This window comes from Hippocampus guttulatus, chromosome 1, assembly GCF_054856545.1.
Source record: "Hippocampus guttulatus isolate MCC_2025c chromosome 1, RoL_Hgut_1.0, whole genome shotgun sequence".
NCBI classification, from domain to species: Eukaryota; Metazoa; Chordata; class Actinopteri; order Syngnathiformes; family Syngnathidae; genus Hippocampus; species Hippocampus guttulatus.
The window spans coordinates 22,102,483-22,123,547 of NC_141261.1; the positions used below are offsets into that span (position 1 = coordinate 22,102,483).

The 21,065-nt window shown below is 43.5% G+C and overlaps 1 protein-coding gene and 1 long non-coding RNA gene across 3 annotated transcripts in view; one reads left to right on the forward strand and one right to left on the reverse strand.

Moving 5' to 3' along the window:
• Positions 1–21,065, forward strand: part of tns1a (tensin 1a) — a 55,548-nt gene that overhangs the window by 19,891 nt on the left and 14,592 nt on the right. The window contains exons 1-15 of one of the 2 annotated variants that reach the window (XM_086119611.1): positions 1,761–1,929; positions 6,750–6,788; positions 7,974–8,015; positions 10,413–10,462; positions 10,681–10,852; positions 10,932–10,982; positions 11,050–11,172; positions 11,253–11,317; positions 11,627–11,710; positions 12,957–13,069; positions 13,162–13,222; positions 13,305–13,380; positions 13,474–13,603; positions 14,776–14,841; positions 14,931–15,056. In XM_086119611.1, coding sequence (XP_085975737.1) covers positions 1,912–1,929; positions 6,750–6,788; positions 7,974–8,015; positions 10,413–10,462; positions 10,681–10,852; positions 10,932–10,982; positions 11,050–11,172; positions 11,253–11,317; positions 11,627–11,710; positions 12,957–13,069; positions 13,162–13,222; positions 13,305–13,380; positions 13,474–13,603; positions 14,776–14,841; positions 14,931–15,056 — 1,216 coding nt within the window. In that variant the 5' untranslated portion in view covers positions 1,761–1,911. Of the gene's footprint in view, positions 1–1,760; positions 1,930–6,749; positions 6,789–7,973; positions 8,016–10,412; positions 10,463–10,680; positions 10,853–10,931; positions 10,983–11,049; positions 11,173–11,252; positions 11,318–11,626; positions 11,711–12,956; positions 13,070–13,161; positions 13,223–13,304; positions 13,381–13,473; positions 13,604–14,775; positions 14,842–14,930; positions 15,057–21,065 lie in introns of those variants that run through there. The other variant, XM_086119601.1, reaches the window with a different exon arrangement.
• Positions 59–1,514, reverse strand: LOC147210978 (uncharacterized). The gene is made up of 3 exons (XR_015101800.1): positions 1,288–1,514; positions 439–541; positions 59–373 (listed from the first exon to the last, which is right to left on the reverse strand). It is a non-coding gene; the product is annotated as an uncharacterized LOC147210978 (long non-coding RNA).

Here is a 21,065-nt window from a genome sequence, read left to right on the forward strand (position 1 = left end):
ATGCAATTGCTTGAATGCTTTAATGTAATGTAATGTTCGTACATTTTATGCTGTTTATGGCGCTTTAATGGGGCCTATAATGATTTGGATGAGAGTGTCAAGAAGGTTTGATGTTGCCAGCATGTGGCACGCATAATATTAAATATATCCACAGCAACAAGCAAATTCAGTCTTGTGGCAATTTTGTATCACTCTTGATGCAAAAAGTCGAGATCACTCCCTGTTGTTGTTGTTGTTGTTGTTGTTGGGGGGGGGGGGGTTGTCCATCTTGTACGTGTGTCCTGGATCGTTGCTGCATTGGTTTTCCGCAGTTTGGAAGATTCAAAGGAGAGATTTGCCCATGTGGATTTCAAGGAGGGATGTCTCAATATACCTAAAAAGCAGGGTCAGAGAGCATAACTGTACCTCCAAGGTTTTGTGACTTAAAATACTACTTACCGGTACATGTTGGGTTTATTTATTTATTTTTGGGTGAAGGCATGTCACACTGTGCTGCTGCTGGAATTGTACTTCACCCTGAAGAGAAGTTTGTTCACAGAGCCTTAAATACACAAAACAGATGGAAGCAAGCACAGGTTTGCGAAATCAGGTACTGATTTATACTGTATGTGAATAAAAATGGGAACGACTGAAGCTCATGCAGTTCATGATATTAAATGAGGTAGTGTGTCATTTTAATAATGCATACTGATACAGTTTCAATGACTTTTAGTAGGAGTTTTTTTTAAAATATTTTGCATGATGTTCAGTTGAATCAAATTATCATTATGATGTCATGTTGTTTTACATTGCATGCATTGAGTGAGGGAATGCCAATGTTGCCTCATTTTATAGCCAGGAAAAAAAGAAAACAAAAAAACATTGGAATTTCCATCAGCTCTTTTGTGCCACTGACATTATTGGCAGATAACTCCTGTTTCATGTGCAATGGGCTAAAAGTGACGTGTGCATCAACACGAGCACCTTGAGGTTTGAATTCATATAAGCACATGTCTGAAAGTCCACTGCATGCCAGCTGTAGGACCTGGATCATCGCTGTGGAGTTTGTCAGAGAGTAGCTGCATTGTGCACAACTCTCCATCAGGCCTTGTTAACATGTTGACGTTTGCTTGGTTGTGGCATATATATATATATATATATATATATACAGTATATATATGTGTGTGTGTGTATCAAACAGTAATAGAGAGATAATGATAGCAACACGTTTTTGTCACAGAAACATGTTGCGGCTACTGTATGTTGATTCCATACATCCCTCCATCCTCCACTTTTTATACTGCTTACCTTCTCCTGAGAAGCATATTTTCGGGGTGTGGGAGGAAGTCAAGATCCATTGCATACAGGAAGGCCGCATCCCGGATTCAAACCTCCAGCCTTGCCACTTGCTCACCGTGCCACGATAGCTTGATTCTGTTTTTCCCCCACACAGTTTCACGACGTTGCTAATGCAATGCTAATTACAGTATTCTCTTTGAAAGAAAGTGCGGACAGAGGGAGTGCGGACAGTGGAATTCGACAGACAGGGCTCAGAGAGGGAGGGATGCAGTTATTGTCTTGCTTTGGGCACCAAGCAGCCCCAAACTGTTTTCTTGGCCTTATATAGTGTGTTTGGATTCTACTTGGCAGCTGATAGAGGAGTCTGGGCCAGCAGCACAAAAAGTGCTTCCTGGTTCAGTCCAGTGGCTGAACACAGTCGACTTCAGTAGCTCTCTGGCACGCGTCCGGGATTACGGCTGGTGTTTGGAGTGAGGGGGGCGGGGGAGGCTTGTGACTGAGGAGGTGGTCAAAAGTGTCTGTATTTGGCGCTCCTTCTTCTGCCTCTGTCCTCTCAGGAGGGGGTGAGGCTCGTAGGTGTTGTGCAGCCAGTGGAAATGCAAAGTTAGAAAGCAGGCAGAACAGGAGAGAGGAATGAGCTCCAGCGTACAGGTAAGATTTGTTTTAGGGTACGTTCACCAACTGCATGCTCACAGAAATGGGAATTTTGTGTTGAGAGAAACTTGAAGACATGGTATGCGTGTTTTGTTTTTTTGATATATATATATATATATATTTTTTTTAAATGTTGATGTTTAAGTTCCATCATGGCTTAGAAGGAATTCGATTCTTGGCAACCTCCTTAAAAGTGTAGTTGAAGTTTATGTATAACAATTGTAAAACTGCACGAGATAAAATGAAGCTTTTTATAGTTCATGCAGTTTTTCACACTCTGACCTCCTTCACGCCTGAGAAAACTGATGTTGCCAATCACTCTTCTCAGACCTTCAACAGCAGCTAACTTTGAGTGGCTGGGAGGTCAGGGGGGCTTGCATGTCCTCTTTCCTTCCTAACAAAACGTGGGAATTCAGTTTTATTGTACCGCCGTTGGGTACGGCACAGCCTGCCAATATTCTTAATTTGCTTGTGAGTCTCAAGAGGAAAACATTTCACCTTTTTCTCACCTTGCCCATAACAAGAGCGCTAGTCATGCGTCCCTTGAGCGTCGTAAGGCGAAGACCGATGTTAATAGAGCAGCTGTTTGTCTCTTCTTATAGAACTGGGTTCCCCTCAGGGAAGGTTACATGTTTACCCATTCGAGAACAACCCCAAGGGAAATGTGGGAGACACAGTACGAATCATGGATCCACACGGTCCCTCCGACAATGCGAAACCAGCTTGACCCATGAAAGAGTGTTGAATAAAGTGTTTTCACTGTAAAAGCACACATGAGGCAGCTGCGTACTGAGGCAGCTCCACTCTGCAAGAAATGTGTTTATAGAGCCTTATGGGCTTGCATTCCATCACAATGCATATCTTTATTCTGACTTCACTGCACTCTTCGTAGGCCATTACAAGCCTACAAGTGATTACTGTCCAACAGCAACATCGTGATTATTTATGAACATCAGCAAATTGCACATACAGATTTCCCCCATAAGTGAAAGAATAAACAATGTTTAGAACAAGCAATCATGGTGTTAAATCCCACTACGGCGTTTCCGACCAGGTTTTCTGTGTCCAATGTGTGCTGCAATTGCACATATGCTCATCATCAGTTCCTTATTTAAAGGTGTATTTTGTAGCAGCAGTCATGATTGGCCCAATTTGCTGCTCACTGTAGCCTGATTGTGATCCAACAGCTACTTTCTCTCTCAACCCGGGTTCTCAGCATCTTGTCCGTCATTTTATGAAGTTCCTTGTTGACCACAAAGCCGTCACGCAACTGCGGCGGTTGGGGGGATAGCTCATCCTAAATATATGAATATGCTGTGCTCTAGGCAGCCGATATGTTATATCTTGCTGAAATCACAGTAGATGTCAGTAGTTAAAACAGAACACTTCACATCAGCTTTCCTGAAGAGAGACGGAAATAATGTGATGACATTTATGCATCCATCAGATTATGTGCCAGGAAGTTGTTTCCACATAGCTCCCAACTCAAAGCTATTGCCTGTGTTTTAGGGGAATTGTCCAATAGCATGTGCAGCATCATTGCACCCTTATTTCAAAATGTCAAATCAGAGATGAAAAGGCACTCTCTCCACTGTTATGGCACTTTGTGGGTTTCTTCCCTTTCCAAAGGAAAACAGAGAGCCAGCATGTTTAAATCCATCCAGAGTTTTTTTTATTTTTTATTTTGAGCTTCGATCCTTATTTGGCCATTGCTTGGTGAGCGTGGGATTCAATTTCACAGGCAAGCTAGATCAGCAGGATAGCCGCTGGAATTGTGAGTGTGGTTGCCCCACTGGAGCCAATGCACTTCTACGTCAATTAGACGATATATACACGGTATAGAGTAGGGCCTGACTGATTTGGACTTTTTTTAGGCTCATTCAGATATTAAAATAAATAAATAACTGCTTAATCAGCAGATTAATTTTTAAAAATATATAATGAATAAATAGACTATGTTTTGGTCTCTTAAAACATTAAAAATCCGAATCACAGGCAGAACATTTGACAGATTTACCTTACTTTGTCCTATAGTATTTGTTTAACTTTGGCTGATTGTTTTTTTTTCTTTTTGTTTTTTTTTATATAGGGGGAAGAATGTGGGAATGTGTTGACTTATGTTGTAATGTGTTCTGTTAACGTGTAAAAAACATATAAACTAAAAATACACCAATAATGGGCAAAAAAAAAAATTCTGACTTTTGCCGAAACAGCCAATATCCATCCATCCATCCATTTTCTGATCCGCTTCTCCTCACGAGGGTCCTGGAGCATACTGGAGCCTATCCCAGCTGTCTTGGGGCAGTAGGCGGGGGACACCCTGAACCGGTTGCCAGCCAATTGCAGGGCACACACCACAACCATTCATGCTCACACTCACACCTAGGGATAATTTAGAGTGTTCAATCAGCCTGCCACGCACGTTTTTGGAATGTGGAAGGAAACCGGAGTACCCGGAGAAAACCCACGCAGGCACGGGGGGAACATGCAAACTCCACACAGGAAGGCCACACAATCGAACCCTGCACCTCTGCACTGTGAGGCCGACGCACTAACCAGCCGCCACAAGCAAATATCAGACAAGAGAAAATCGACATGCAAATGTGCTAGGGTGTGTATGTATATAGTCCCTATACAAACCAAAAGTTGTAAAAAATAGATAAGTATACTATAGCACATATAAGCATGTTTATTTTCAGACTTTTTCCTTTTCTGATGGATATAAAAAATGATCTCTTTATATATTAATACATAACAAGGGGTAGGACTAGATACGTTTTTTTACTTCTTCCTACTCTTTTGAACATATAATTGTGCTATATGATGACTGTTTTCGTTTCCTTTTTTTTACAATTTTACTGACTTTACTTTCTATCAATTTATTACTGCATGTTGAATAAACAAACAAACAATGAATTGGTCCGGCCCTAATAAAAACGACACAAATATTGCAGCATATGTGAGGTTATAGCTGTTGGGCTTGAGGGCTTGCTCATGCTTTCTGTTGTAGTTCATCCCAAAAGGTGTTTGATGGGATTACGGTCAGCGTTCTGCGCAAGAGCTTCTACGTCAAACTCACCGAAATATGCTTGGGCTTCTTCCTTCCCCAAAAAGGTGACATTCCACATGCCTCGAGCCAGCTTTTTGTAGCCGTAGATCGGACTGCCAAGGTGCCCGCCACCTGGCGACATTTTCCTTGTTAACTATTGAGAAGAGAGAATAAAGAAAAGAGGGGCAGACCTGAGGAAAAGAATCATCTCTTATGAGTTGTGCTTGAGGTCACTGGCTTCCCAGAAGCCCCTTGTGATGTGATGCGATTTTAAACTCTGTGTTTCATCATGGCTGAACCCTTTTCAAGTTCATTTGTCTCCAATCTGGATTATTTGAATTGTTTTCTGCCTGTGGGTTTGCTCTGAAGGAGCAAAGAGAGGCTGGAAAGGAAGCTTACCATAGAAACTCGGATGCATGCTTCATTTCGGTAAGGAAGCACCAAACTGGCTGAGGCTTTTTATATTCTGTTTATTCTAACAACCAGAATTTCTTGGCGCATGGTAGAACCTCCAAGATAGTCCTGTGCTCTTATGTGCCTCAGCAGGCGAATACCACATGAAGACTGTATTAGCTTCCCACATCAGCCGCCTTATAAGGATATAGTCAGGGTAGACGCAGTCGGAAATGTTCACAGTGAAGGTCTGTCGTCACACTTCTCTTGAGTCTCATTATCCACATCTCTGATGCTGCTTGACCTTCAAAACGACAAACATCCTGTATGCAGGCGATTCTCGGGTCACAGAACTGTTGGCAGTGGTTCGTGGGCAGCAATTTAGAAAGGTAACATGACATAGAATGTTCTCATTTTGGGCTGTGATAATCAACACGGTATTTCAGGGATGTTCCTTAATAATGCTCTGTAATGCACAGCTGTTTGGACAGTTGAGATGTTTTTCAAAGGCATTTGTTGCAAAATAAATTCAATTGCTTGCGACCGGCTGGCAATCCGTTCAGGGTATACCCCGCCTGCTGCCCGAAGACAACTTGGATCGGCTCCTGCAAACCCGTGACTCTCGTGAGGATAAGTGGTTTGGATAATGGGTGCATGAATACATTCACTTGATTTTATGTCTATAAAAGTGGCTTGCGACTTAATGATTGTGGGAAAATGTGAATCTTTGCGTAACCCGAGTTGAGAACCCCTGCAATGTGTAATACATTACTGCTGCAAATGAAATGACATGCTCTAATGATACAGCTACTGTGCGCCAAGGCAGTTGTGTTAATGTCAAGCGAGGCCGCGGGAAGTGAAAAAGAGTGCCCGTTGGCATGAAAGCAAAATGGTGACTTTGATCAGCGATGTTTGTCAGCTCTGCCATCACGTGACATATCAACAGTACCGTTCCAGCTCCTGTGTTTTGAAATATTCCATGATAGCAAATGCCAACCAGGCTTTTGTTCTCACTGTGCAAACTAATTATGGTGGCTTCCTTCCCACTGGAGCCTGCTGGCCACTGATAGAGCTGCGTCCCGCTCACTGCGCGCAAACATGCAGCAGCTCATGTTTATGTGTAAAGTTCCCTCTCTTGTTGGATCCTAATCAGTGATGTGTGGCTGTGAGATGCTCCGACAGAGTATTTGGAGCCGTTGTTCTTGTCATAGATACCATACTTGGAGGAAAACAGAAACGTCATGAAAAGCCGCACGAGTTCTGAAGCACTGTGATGATCATAGGATCTCCTTGCTTGTTATTATCTGCAGAGTCAGACGGTTTCATGGAAGAAAACAGAATCACAGTCCTTCACACATTCTCTCTGCTCTCACAGGTCACCACGGCGTGTCAAACGAGCACCAACTATGAGCTTGTGAGTACAACGCGTCGCACCTGAATGTGCCACAGACACCTTGACCGACTGACCCCTTTCACCCGCTCAAATCCCCTTTTCCAATTTCATGATCCTTCCTGGAATTGTGGACAAAGCCACCCACAAACACAGCGAGCTGCCGCAGGAGGGTCATAGGTCAGGCTCTCAAGCAGGGGTGTCAAACTCATATTTGTCGCAGGCCACATTGTATATGGTCTCAACATAGTAATTGGACTTTTTATTTCTTTGCTTTGCTTTTAGATATCTTTACCTCTTTTGTTTGGAAATGCACTTTTATGTGAAGCACATAACTTATCTAAATAAAGCTTCCTTCCCTTGCTCTCAGGGTGACATTGTGACATCATCATTTTTGAACTTATACACAACAATTTGATGGATAGCAACATTTTAACCCTTTCAGGGACAGCGGCTACGACAGCGGACGGTTTACCATGTTATTAGGATACAGGGTGCGTGAAAAGGTTCAATCACAAGTCAAGGAAGATCATTTTTGCTCAACTATTAAATGAATAATTTAAAACGAGGCTTGATGATGTGAACATGCTTCAAATTTCCCACTGGTATTTCAAGTAAAGCCAATTTAAAATTGAAAAGAAGAATGAAGTCGGCGGACATGATTTGCTTCTGAGGGCCAAACGTATAAGAACATGTGGTGGACCGAATCTGGCTTTTGGCCCGTGAATTTGACACCTGCACTCTGTATCTTTTGCAAGACTCGTTTTGTGTCGCACTGAGGACCGCGTCAAGAATTTGATGCTGCTTGCTGGATGTTTTCGCCTATTTGAAGAGCTGAACAAATTAGGAACATTCCTAGCAGTCACTTATTTGCACTTATTTACTTTGGATGCGGGCCCTTTAAAATGACCAATGCAGCTGATAAACAGTCCCAAGTTTTGTTTATAGAGCTGAACTAAACACATTGCTGAACTATTTTTCCTGGATACATTTGGGGAGAGATGGCGACATGCTTATGTTTTGTCCATACAGTAGCTGTAGTTCATCTCTTTGTCACCCAACCCACATGTGTTTTACCCCCCCCCCCCCCCCCCATTCCCCGCCACCGCCACATGTACTTCTGCAAAAATAATGCTCTTCCAAATAACTGGCGTGGCAACATTTGGAATTTTGTGACTAATCAGTCGCCTGTCTGGTTTGTCTCCACAGCCTCCCACTCCTCAGCTGCCCTTAAAGCACGTAGATACTCCGGTAAGTAGCATGTCTTTCTGGCTCCACACATGCACAGGTCACACTTTCACAGTCCACATCTGCAGTGTTAAATATCAGCTGACTGATCACGCAACCTGGTGTGAAAAATAAAGACACGTGCCACGTAATAGGTTCTGGACCAATACAAGGAACGTTGACCTGACCTAAAGTTGTGTTCAGTGTAATAGTTGTTTGTTAAGAAAGGCTTTTAGCTTTTCTTTGTGTACACCGCACAATCTGAAATGAAATGAACTGAAACATGTCTTAGTAGGCTTGTTTGTTGTTCGATCTTTCTGTTATCCGTGGACTGAATGTTTACATGTGGGATTTGTTGTCACACTAAACTGTAACCGGGAATATTTTTGGCAACAAATCACGGGGCGAAGTATGGCATCGCTAATTGACATACTTGCACGAACAATGGCAGAAATTACACTTATAATTGTCTCTATTGTGATTTTCACAGTTGGCAAGGAGTCGAAAATGATGAGTTGACATTTAAAAATACAGTGCAATTCTTTTGGATGAAGAGATGAAGGCGTTATATATTTTTTGTTCCCCCTTTCCCATTGAAAACCTCCATGGAAAACATAGCCACGAAAACTGAACGTAATTGAGATCGTGCAGGGGTGTCTGGGTCAAGGAAGTGCTCTGTCGGGATTTTTAAAATCAATTTCTGTCTCCGGGGACAACCCAGTGTAACGTGCTGTAAATTGGTGGAATGAACAACGGGGCTCATGCACGAGACAATTTTAGTCTCATTTCAACCACAGCCGCAGCGACACCAGGATAATGCAAGTCGGTTGCAACTATTTTGAACTCAGGAACTTCATTGTGAAGGGTAATTACAGTTAGCATCTCATGTTTACAGTACGAAGGAAGTGCACAACAGCACTCGGCTTGGGAAGAAGGGAGAAACTGTTGTGGGGGAGTTGGGAATAAGCAGAGATAATGAGACAGAGGGAGGAGCCGCTGCAAAGGAGGCAAAGTATGTTGGAAAAACATCTCCCGTTGGCAAAAGCAGCATCATGCAGCATCTTTGTCCACCATGGGAACCAGTGTGGAGGGCAATGCAGCCTCACGGGACATAGTCATATCCTGCCAAACTTAGTTTTCTCACCTATTTTGATATTCCAAACAAAAAGCATCTGGCAGCCTGATCGGCCATGCCTCTCGGCGGCTCTTTTCAGAGGCATTTTCCCTTCCTGCGTTTAAGTTGGAAGTGGAGCACAGGTCACCTGGTCAACAAGGTAGGCCCCGCCAACATCAGAGAACAGATTTCACTCTCACTTTCATTTAGAATGACGTCAAACACAAGTCCGTAACCTTCTGCCGCCGTACTTTTGAATACGTGACGTGTCAGTATAAAGAGGTTGCAAGATGTCAATTGCTTCAGCCTTCATTTATATTTTAGACAGCTAATTTGATTCGAATGTGGGTAACGTGATTAGGGAGGAACTATTCTGCTGCTTGGATTAATGGAACAGGGTTGTTGTTTTTTTAGGGCGAAATAGATAATATGCAATAGAGATGACCAGCTAGCCATTAATATTTGCTCGATTTCTTCAAGACAACCCAACCATGTCTTCCACAAATTCACTGATGGAGGTTTGGTTCCGAGTCAGTTCCTTTTGGAGTGGCTACTCAGCCTCTGAAAAGTCTCGTGATCTTGCGACTTGCACTCGATTTATTTTCCGTACCCGTAGGTTCTGCTGGATTCGTTTTGATTTCGATTTTTTTTTCTCAAAGAAATTGAAAGATACCTCAACCTTTTATAGTATATCTTACGGTGCATCGTAGAGTTTTTGTCATTGATTTCAGTTCAAGTCAGTGGAAGTCAATTCCTTTTCTGCCACTGGCGCCTACCATTTGCAAATATTATGAAAAGGGTTTATAAAGCCCTTTGGAATTCCCAAGATTTTTATGAGCGTATACGAGCTCTGAGCTCCACTGTGATGTACGTTATATAGACTCAAGTATTGGGACACATGATCATTGGAGGTTGACCCCTCCTGCAGTTCTAACAGCTTCCATACATGTTGCTACAAGACCACCAACTGTTGTGATGTTATGTGCTGAGCCCTCATTCAGCAGTGTCTGAGGCCTGCCCCACACCTGGTGCTTGTCAGAGCACTGAAGAGGAGGCTTCCCCTTTTGGCTCTCAAGGCTAGTTCCAGCTATGGCCTGTGGGCACCACACACTCTGTGCTGCAAAATCGTTTCATATTGTTGTCCTGCGTGCTGCCATCTTCGACACATCCCCATCTTACTCGCTTCCAAAAAGAGGAGTCATGTTAATCCTGTCCACGGGTGATTCTGTCAAATATCTGAATCGGCAGTAAAGGAACATTCAAGAACATGAATTTGCTTATGATTTATTCGCCCTTCCTCCCTTCAGGGGTCAGCCAGGTCCTGCAAGAGTGCCGAAATAAAGCGAAAGCAGTCACGGTAAGATGCACCGCGGTCACGCCGCATACACACAAACAAACAAACTTGGACTGAACATGGACGACTTCTCCTTTGTTACCCAGTGAATGTGCGAAAAATGAACCACTTTTCTCTGATGTGTGCATAGATCACAATAATTACAATCTCTGCTCTGATAACACAATAAAGCAAGAGAAAATACTGTAATGCGTAACCTGCTTCGTGCTTGCCCACGCCAGGAGTCAGAGTATGGTCCAGGACATGGAGGAGAGCTACGAAGTGGACCTGGTCTACATCACAGAGAGGATCATCTCCTTCTCCTTTCCTGCCACCGCCGAGGAGCGCAGCTACATCGCCCACCTCAAGGAGGTGGCTGCCATGCTGCGCTCCAAACACGGTGACCACTACCTGGTGAGGAATGGCCCTGGAATTAATCCAACACTTTTTATGTGGGCTTTGATGCATTTCTATTTGGTCTTCCGAATGTTAGGTGCTCAACCTGAGTGAGTTGAGGAACGACCTAGCCGCATTAAACCCCAAGGTAAAAACGGGTACGATGCAGGAAAACATGCCATGTGAGAAGGTTCTTACTCGCTTGGCTTGTGCAGGTGCTGGAGTTCGGCTGGCCAGACCATCATGCGCCACCACTGGACAAAATCTGCAGCATGTGCAAGGCCATCGACACGTGGCTCAACGGCGACCCGCACAATGTCGTGGTGCTTCACAACAAAGTAAATCCGTACAGACAGCACAAATCAATGAACTTGTAGTACATTAGGTGCATCACACTATGGCATCTCTGGTGTTACAGGGAAACCGAGGTCGGACGGGGGTGGTGGTGGCAGCCTACATGCACTACAGCAACATATCGGCAAGGTAGCGAACACATTCTCGGAATTCCCTACTTCAAGATTGCTGGTGTTGTTGAATTCCGCTTTTCTTCTTCAACTTTGATCCCCCGGTCTCGAAAGCCTTGAGGTGTGTGAGAGTCCGCTGTGTGATGAATGTGGCAAAACAAGCCATCCCAGCTGGTTTATTGTTCTGGTTCTGAGAACGAGCAGCTCGGGGAGAGTCATCATTCTTTAATGCAGCCAGATGTTGTTAGAACTTTGGAGATACTTTGAAACTCTGCAGGATAATTCTTCAAAAGATTCCCGTAATGCCACTGTTCATCTACATTTACAGCGCTGACCAGGCATTGGACAGGTTCGCCATGAGGCGTTTCTATGAGGACAAAGCGCTTCCTATGGGCCAGCCCTCGCAGAGAAGGTTTGTTGTTCCCTCGCTCCCTGTTTGGAAATGTATGCGTGTCACGCAGTACAAAGTATACAATCCGTGTCTCCAAACCACCTAATTTTCCAAGATTGGTCCAAATGTGGTCCATTCCTGTACACAGGAAAAGCGTTTTTCCCATCTGCAATTTAGTTTGAATTGGGATAATTGTGTGAAAATGTCATGGCATCTACTGTGCTTGTTTGAGGGATTCCACTCATGCCAAGAGAGGTCCCAAGAGAGTGTGGCGAATAGCGAAATCTGTTTTCCGCCACTGTGATGACTGGAGATGATGTCATCAAGCATGTTGCGGAATCGCAGAATTTAAGAGGGGGAAGATCGGAAGAAGGTTACAGAGAATGAAAATCGGATGGCTCATCCTCAACGGTGCAGCTATTTCCCGCGTCAGACATAATTATCTCTGCTCTCACCCGGCTGCTATTATGAACGCGACGTTTTAAAACTGGAATGAGCTCAGTTGCTGCTGTGTGATTGTACAAGTTTATGTTTAAAACAGATTATACAACATGTAAGTATATTGTGTCATTAGGTTATTTTATACTACATTACAGAATCTGAAGGAAGTTAGAACTTTCAACATGCAAAATTAACTTTCACCAGAACTCCCAAATGGGGCAGATGAAAACTTGGCCCGAAAATGGGCACTTTAAAACATTTGGATCACAAGCCGTGGCTCCTTCCTTCCTTCCTTGCTTGCTTCCTTCCTTCCATCTGTGAGATCCCGGCTAACTAAACCATCCGGCTTCCATCAGCAGATCAAGGCATTCGGCCTCCTCATGGTCAAGGTCATGTCCTGCAGCTCCCTCACAACGATGTTTAACAACTAATGCACCAGACCCCCAACCGTTCACAACAGTTCACCCGAGCACGTTCCACAGTGGACCGGGGTGGAATAATCTCAGGGATCAGGAGCAGCACATCCGACTGTGGGGAAAGAAATGCTCACATTCTATGATTTTTCTTGATTTTTTTAAATGAAATTATTTATTTGGGTTAGAGGGGAAGTAGGCACAGAAAGCCAAGTGACATATAAAAGGTAACATGTCTGCGTCACAACTGAGAAACTCTGCCTTCCCTGTGTGAAGGTTGTGTGGGATTTCCTTCCACATTACAAATACATGCACATTAAGTTCACTGATTCGCGTAAACGGTCCACCTGGGAACAAATGAGGAAAGGAATCAATACAAGTAGGCTCTGCTCAACGCTTTCTTTGCTCTTTAGGTACGTGCGATACTTTAACGGTCTTTTGTCGGGAGACATAAAAATCAACAACAAGCCCCTGTTCCTGCACCACGTCATCATGCACGGAATTCCCAACTTTGAGTCCAAAGGAGGTGAGTGTGCACCCTACAATTATTATGGGGTAGTTTGGTGTAGTGAGAAATAAAATGAAGATCAATGTCCATTCTCTGTTTGTCCTTCCCAGGCTGCCGTCCATTCCTAAAGATTTACCAGGCGATGCAGCCAGTCTATACGTCGGGAATATAGTACGCAAACATTGGCAACTTGTCAGTTTGGTGCAGCTTTGAATGCATTTGTTTTTTATGAGATGCTGTTCTTGTTACACAGCAACGTGCAGGGAGATGGCAACACCAGTATTTGCATCACCATTGAACCCGGCCTCCTGCTAAAAGGCGACATCCTGGTGAGCGATTCCTCCTTGCTCATTCTGATCACGCCTGATCATTTTGTTGTCATCACGCCACCCCGTACAAATTTCTACACTCACCTGCCGCAGCTCAAGTGTTACCACAAGCGCTACAGAAACCCCACCAGGGATGTTGTCTTCAGGGTGCAGTTCCACACGTGTGCCATCCATGATCTGGGAGTGGTGTTTGGGAAAAGCGAATTGGACGAGACATTCAAAGGTAATACAGTAATACCCCCCCACCCCCTTTCGTGGGGGTTATGCTCTGCTCCCCTCCACACACACACACACATGCGTGATAAGTGAAATCCATGATTTTATAGCATTTATGGCACTTTATTTTCTTTAAACACACAAACAATACAAACACATTTAAACGCATGTACTATGTTGCAAGAGCAATGGATAACACTAAAATATTGCACAGCAAAACAGTGTACCGAACTCTCTGTGTTTACACAATTATAAACAGTTCTGTCTTTTTTCCAATTTTAACAAATTTACAAACTCGGAAAGTCATAATATACATCAAAAATCACGTCCAAAGATGGACATTAGAAAAGTTTCTTAGTGCCGTTGCTTTCAGTAGTGTTTGGTTTTCTGAGTGGCTGCCTTTCCAGCAGCTCCTATATTTTGTTGTTCTACTTCTTCCTTTCATAACTTTGCTGCTGTGAATTGGGAATTTCTCCATTGCGAGACTAATAAAGGTTTTCTTATCTTATCTTTATTGTTCTTCATTCAGAGTAGTTGTATGTTCCCATCTAGTGGTCAAAAATAGAACCACACCCGGAATGGGTGAGTTTTTATTATTATTTAGAAGCATCCATCCTCCATTATTCACTGTTTTTGCACTGAGGCCAAAGCCATGTCTAATCTAAAACTAGTACCATCCGGTGGCATATTGGTGCTAAGCAACTAAGGGTATGAGGTTCATTGTCCGAAAAAAAAAAGTATATTGCTGCCATCCAGTGCTATCAAAGGTAATTACAAACCTTTTGGGGTGAGTATCAATTATATGCAGATATTCGGTATTCGCAGCAAAGCTCGGTCTCGATCCCTCACCACGAGCAGAAGTTCATTATATTTCTGAGTTCATGATGTATTCACAGATATATATTTTTACTCGTTTACCACTCTTTTAAATTAAGATAAGATAAGATGTCCTTTATTTGTCCCACACTGGGGAAATTTACAGTCTACAGCAGCAAGATTGTGGGTAGAAAGAAGAAAGAAGAAAAACAAAGTGTTTGCATTCACTCACAAAATAAATGTTACAGTTTCAATGTACACCGTTCAATTAAGTGCAATATAAATATAGATATAGATAAGGTGGCTGTGCTATTTGCAATTGTTTTGCGTTTTTTTTTCTAATTAATTGCTTTCTTTGTACAGATGACAGATTCCCCGAGTATGGGAAGGTGGAATTAGTTTTTTCTTATGGTCCTCAGAAAATCAAAGGTAGCATGCTTTTTTTTTCTGACTGCTTATAGTTACTAATTGTTCCTAAATGTATGAGTCACGTCCCCGTCATGGCATGTGTTCCACAGGCCTCGGCCATCTGGAGAACGGACCGAGCGTCTGCGTGGACTACAACACTCAGGATCCTTTGATCCGTTGCGACTCATACGAGAACTTCAGTCATCGCTGTGAGGGAGCCGTGGATTATCAGCACGGTATGCCCATACATGCACACCCATCAGTACTGGAGTCATCTCAGTGGCAGCCAGTGCGGTACCACCATCCACTTTACGATGTCACAAAGAGCCATTTTATTTTTATGGACTTCCTCTGAGGGATGTCGTGGTAATTGCAGCGTTTCAAGAAGGTCAGCGCCCGAATTGCAAATTGTTTCCTATTTTAACAAGGACTCTGTAGGAAGACACTTGTCCTGTAATTTCTTCAATTTAAGTCTCTTGGCTGCCCAGTCAAGTGGAAGACTTTGTTTTTATACCATCTGAGTAGAATTCTCGATAAATAGTATCAATTGTTTTGGAGGATAGTGTCTGAGAAGAGTGTGCCCTGCGAGGCGATATTTGTATGACGGGATACGCTGACATTGTTGTTTAGGGCTGAAATACAGATCAGTCTCCACCATCACAGCTCGAAAATCTTTCTTGGCAGAGGAAAGGTTTCAACTCGTCGCAGCACAGCCGACACAATTACTCATTTGCAGAAGCCAGACTTGTTCATTTGTTCTGGGCTTCGGGCGTTGATCTTTGAATCCACGTCGCTTTCCTCCCCCTGGCGCCTTGCTTAACCCTGACCTTGGACATGGAGTTGAAAGAGCTCAGCAAAAGAATGGTGTCTTTCAAAGACTGCGCAGGATTAGAATGCTTGTTGCTTTCATTCGAACTCACAATCCCCCAGTGGTACAGTAATATTGGCAGTGCTCCCCATGAGCCTTCACCTGTGTCAGTGCACGCGTGATTTTATAAATATTTTGAGTTCCTTGCAGTTTTTACACTGGAATGCAAGCATGTGTGTCAGCTTGACTTTGCTCCGCTAATAACTCTGATCCCCGGCAGCTGTTTACCTGCAAGTCAGAAGGCCCCGGTCCAGGCCGGTGAACAGCCGGTTACTTTAAAACTGTCAGGTACTGTTGTCTTAAAAACAAATGTGTGTCTAGTTTAAATACAAACAGCTGATTTTTCAAGACAAGGCCACTCGTCATCAGACAAAGAAAGCAAACATGCAGAAATAAAATGTATTTACAGGGAGGGAATATGAATTACCATTGCTCCGGATTTGTTTCGAAGGACTGGAATTTGTGTGTGACATTCAGTAGGCTTACAACCCCTCCCCTATTTGGCCAGGCCGCGCCGCCACGAAACATGTCTCGAATAGCTGGACAGTGACAGCAAGGGACACAGGCAGGCAGGCAGGCAGGGTGAGGCAGACGCCGCCAGTTATATGTGTGGAGCCACACAAGTCATTTTGTTTGCGTTTGCGAGGACTGTTTGAAGGAAAACTTGTGAAGAGAAGCCGAAACGCGAACCGTTTTTTGGCTGGTGAGTCCAACTGTCAGCTCTTCGTCAACGTGAATGCTTGCATTTCGAGACATCGATTACCTTCAAACCTGGTAGTCAGCCATGTCACTGTTGATGATGGTTGTCATGGATAATAGCAATGGTCAACATCAAAATGTTGACTTTACGTGTCCCTAAATGTATATTTGATGATCATTTAAAACATATCTTAAGTTTTTTTTCAAGGCCATCATTTAACCATGCGTTGTCATGTATCGTGATGACGTTTCAGAAACAAATTCCACCTTTTCCTGAACGTAACTGTTATTGAATAATAATAATGATAATAATAATAATGAAGTCACTGATGGTGTAGTGTTAGACTGGCCTGCCTTGTGTGCAGGCAGCGTGGGATCGGTTCTCACTCAGTGACGGTGTGGATGTGGGTGGGAATGGTTGTTTGTCTCTATATGTTTGTCTCTATATATCTGGTGACCAATTCAGCCTTCCGCCCGAAGTCAGTTGGGATAGACTCAAGCAACTTCACGCGACTCTGTTTGGGATAAGCGGTGTTGAAAATGGATGGATGGCTTAATAATAAAAAAATAAATAATAATAATAATAATAATAATAGGGTGGTTAGCACGTCGACTTCACAGTGCAGAGGTACCGGGTTCGATTCCAGCTCCGGACTCCCTGTGCGGAGTTTGCATGTTCTCCCCGGGCCTGCGTGGGTTTTCTTCGGGTACTCCGGTTTCCTCCTACATTCCAAAAAAACATACATGGCAGGCTGATTGAACACTCTAAATTGTCCCTAGGTCTGAGTGTGGGCGGGGATGGTTGTTCGTCTTTGTGTGCCCTGCGATTGGCTGGCAACGGATTCAGGGTGTCCCCCGCCTGCTGCCTGAAGACGGCTAGGATAGGCTCCAGCACCCCCCGCGACCCTTGTGAGGATAAAGCGGTTCGGAAAATGAATGAATGAATAATAATGATAATAATAATAATAATAATAGGGCGGCCCGGTAGTCCAGTGGGTAGTGGCTTAATAATAAAAAAATAAATAATAATAATAATAATAATAATAGGGTGGTTAGCACGTCGACTTCACAGTGCAGAGGTACCAGGTTCAGTTCCAGCTCCGGACTCCCTGTGCGGAGTTTGCATGTTCTCCCCGGGCCTGCGTGGGTTTTCTCCGGGTACTCCGATTTCCTCCCACATTCCCAAAAACATGCATGGCAGGCTGATTAAACAGTCTAAATTGTCCCTAGGTGTGAGTATGAGCATGAATGGTTGTTCGTCTCTGTGTGCCCTGCGATTGGCTGGCAACGGATTCAGGGTGTCCCCCGCCTACTGCCCAAAGACGGCTGGGATAGGCTCCAGCACCCTTGTGAGGATAAAGCGGATCGGAGAATGGATGGATGGATATTTATTTCACATGATGTGGCATCACCAGGAATGAAATGACTCAGGAAACCCAGATATTTTTGTTTTGTTTTGTTTTTTTTTTTCCTGACAAGGCTTCTAATTTAGACATGAACAATTAGTACCATGCATGGTCACTTATTGTGAGAGACTGGACAGTTGTACTCTACTTGGGAGTTTTCAATGTAGTAATTTTACGTCTTTTATTGTGCATTTGTCCTCATGTCTTATCACTCCGGAGTCTAACCTACAGGAGCCCATACCTGTACATAACTGACTAAAGAAACCAAATATACTGCAGCCAAACTAAGTCTGCAGAAATGGAGAGCAGTGAGGTATTTTAAATGCGTGCTTGTGTGTGTGTGTCACATGAGAACAAAATGCTTTGAGCTGGACGTGTCACTGACAGCACGGTGAGCCGCAGCAGCAGGTTCAGGTCCCAGCCGTCCTCGAAACCCTGCTGGCTGTCTTCTTTCCTTCATGCCTTCTTTCTCCTCTGAATAGCTATTTTGGAGTCAACCCGCTACTGATCGCATATCCTCTGAGCATAGAGATAAATGTGAATTAGAAGTGTAACGGGATGTCTTTAACATGACATCACCCTGAAAATCCTCTTGGTAGGTGACACCAATACGGACACATCACGTTACCGCTAAGGAGTGGCTGATGGATGGAGCAGGAGGCAGACTTTGCTCATATGAAACCAGTCACTCACCGATTCTCCCACTGTGACACATGCCGTGTGCTGTCACGTCATATCTCACTCTTAAAATGTTCCACTCTTTAACAGAGAACTGCAATGTGTTATTAGTTCCCTTGAAGATTTTGTAAGATGGGCTAATGTGACACAAACACGTGTATGGGACAAGTCAGACAGCTGTCAGTCAAACCCAGTCACCTTCTGCTGGCATGTAGACTGGATGACGTCTCAGCGATATCAAAGCTAAATGTCACATCCAGTGGTGAGGCGATATCACTGTGTGTCCACACATTCCTGCACTGGCCTGTCAGTGTGTATAATTGTGACTGACGTTGAAGATGTTGTCATACTGAAAGAAAACATCAACCTCCATCTTTCACACTTTGGTTGACTTCAACAAGGACAGTATCCACCTTTGTGGGTTTTTTTTAGGTCCCCCCCCCCCCCCCCCCGCAAAGCAGAGTGCAGTTTTACTGTCCTCTTGTATGCCCACTGAGATCTGAATTGCTTTTGCTTGAAATTCCAGGCTTTTGATCACACAACATTGTAAATTGCTTACGCTTTTACGAAGAAGAAACAAAAATAATGCACTGCATCTAATCAAATTCAAACTGCAGGTCTATCTTCCAGAGGTAGATGTTAACCAGACATGTAGTCCCAAGCAGGTCAGACCTGTCAATGAAAGGTGTAGCACTATCGCGTAAACTTTTTTTTTAGGTCTTCTTGTAAAATTGTACGCTTGTCATGCATCTATCATCTAATCTGTAAGACTGCCAAGTGCGTATTAATCATCTATATAATGTGAATAGCCTGCTGATTTGTTTTTGTTTCGCTATCATCAAGTAGGAAAGCACAGAATCAGCCTTGTTGACATCAAGTTAGGTCCAGACTTGGACTACCAAGGAAGTTTTATTTTGCCTCTTTCCTACACCGCTACAATTGATTTGAATTACAATAAGCAATCAATTAGTATCTGAAGTGTAGACTCATCTTTTATCATTCAGGAATTACAGCCATTTTATGTAGATTATGTCACTTTGTATGGACTGAAAAGTATTTTGCTAAATACTTCATAGTTGGTCACAACTGCCTGAAATCTGGACTCCATGGGCATCATCACATTCTTACATTTCTCCCTGGGTATGCCTTGACCGACTTTCATTTCCAGACACCTTCAATTGCCGCTTGTTTTGGGGTCTTACTATTTTGACTGAAATCTTCAGTAAGTGACCAGAATGCTCCAATGCAACGCTATTCAACTGACAGCTCGCAGCGCAGAATGGAATGGACGGGCCCATCTGTTCTGTTCTATTCTGTTAATGCCATATTTTTCTTTGGTCTTACATCTGAAAGTTGACACGGCAATCACATTTTGTTTTCAGTGTAATCCATTGTGCTGCTGTGTAAAAGGCAAAATCACAAACACTGTCCAAATACTTCTGGACCAAACTGCATGTACACCCCGCTTTGTACTCAACTTGCCAGCTGGGCTTTTGACACCGCAGTGACACACGGTGCTCAACTGCTTCTATTTATAACAAACCATTAGCCACTTTTGTGAAAATGGCTTTTTAATGGCTGCCAAGTCTGAGATGTGCCAATGAGGCACCCAAGCTAGGGCTTGTGTTTGGGATTGAGTGTGTGGACCTGCAACCAGTACCATTCATTTACAAATAAACAGAAATACACTAGGTGAACAAGCATGTGCACCAGCATTTGGTGTGCATGGCACACTGCCCGGGTGACTCACCTGATCTAATTTAAGGTTGGCTGCCACTATTTAATGGCGCCCAGGGAAGGTTGTGCGATCTATTTGGGTTTAAAATCCTGCTCGCCACAGTTAATACCCAGCTGGAGTGCTGCCACAATGATTTGAAGCGCTTTGGCATTAATGTGAGTGATAACTGCATGTTGGGTGCCTTGCAGCGCCATCGGATCTTTTGGTGGTCATAGATGGATGCAAAGCATGTGTTCAGATTTCAAAAGGATTTCTCCAAGCCATCAACATTGCTGCTGCCGCATGACTGACATTGCACCGTCATCCATCCATTTCCTATACCGCTTATTCTGTACTGGATCTTCAGCGAAGCTGAAGTTGATCCCATCTGATTTCGGGTGAGAGGTGCCATACATCTTGGACTGTTAACCAGGCATTCGCTGGACTTACAAATTGGAATAGAAAACCATTTGCAATAGTCCCAGTCTGCAATTGAATTCGTTTATCGCTCATATTTATCAGATTTATGACTGACATGTCGCTTGGTAGACTGCAGAGTACCCTCCATGCTCGATTTTCATCAAAACAGATATTCAAAACTGTTGGAGCACTGTACAGTGGTCTCTGAACTTTCAGGTGATAGAATTAGAATTTTTCAAGATGCGAGCCGTCGCTTGGCTGATTTTCTTTGACTTGCAAGCAGAAATCAGAGATAAGAGTGCTCGGTGGTTCAAGCAAAGTCGACTCAACTCACTTCATGGCAAGCAGCCGATAGTGTGCAATTCTTTCAAAAAGAAGCTTCAAGCTGTTTCTTGACAAGGACCAGATGAAGTTTACTTTCAAACTAAACTGGAAACAAAGAATTACATTATTGTGT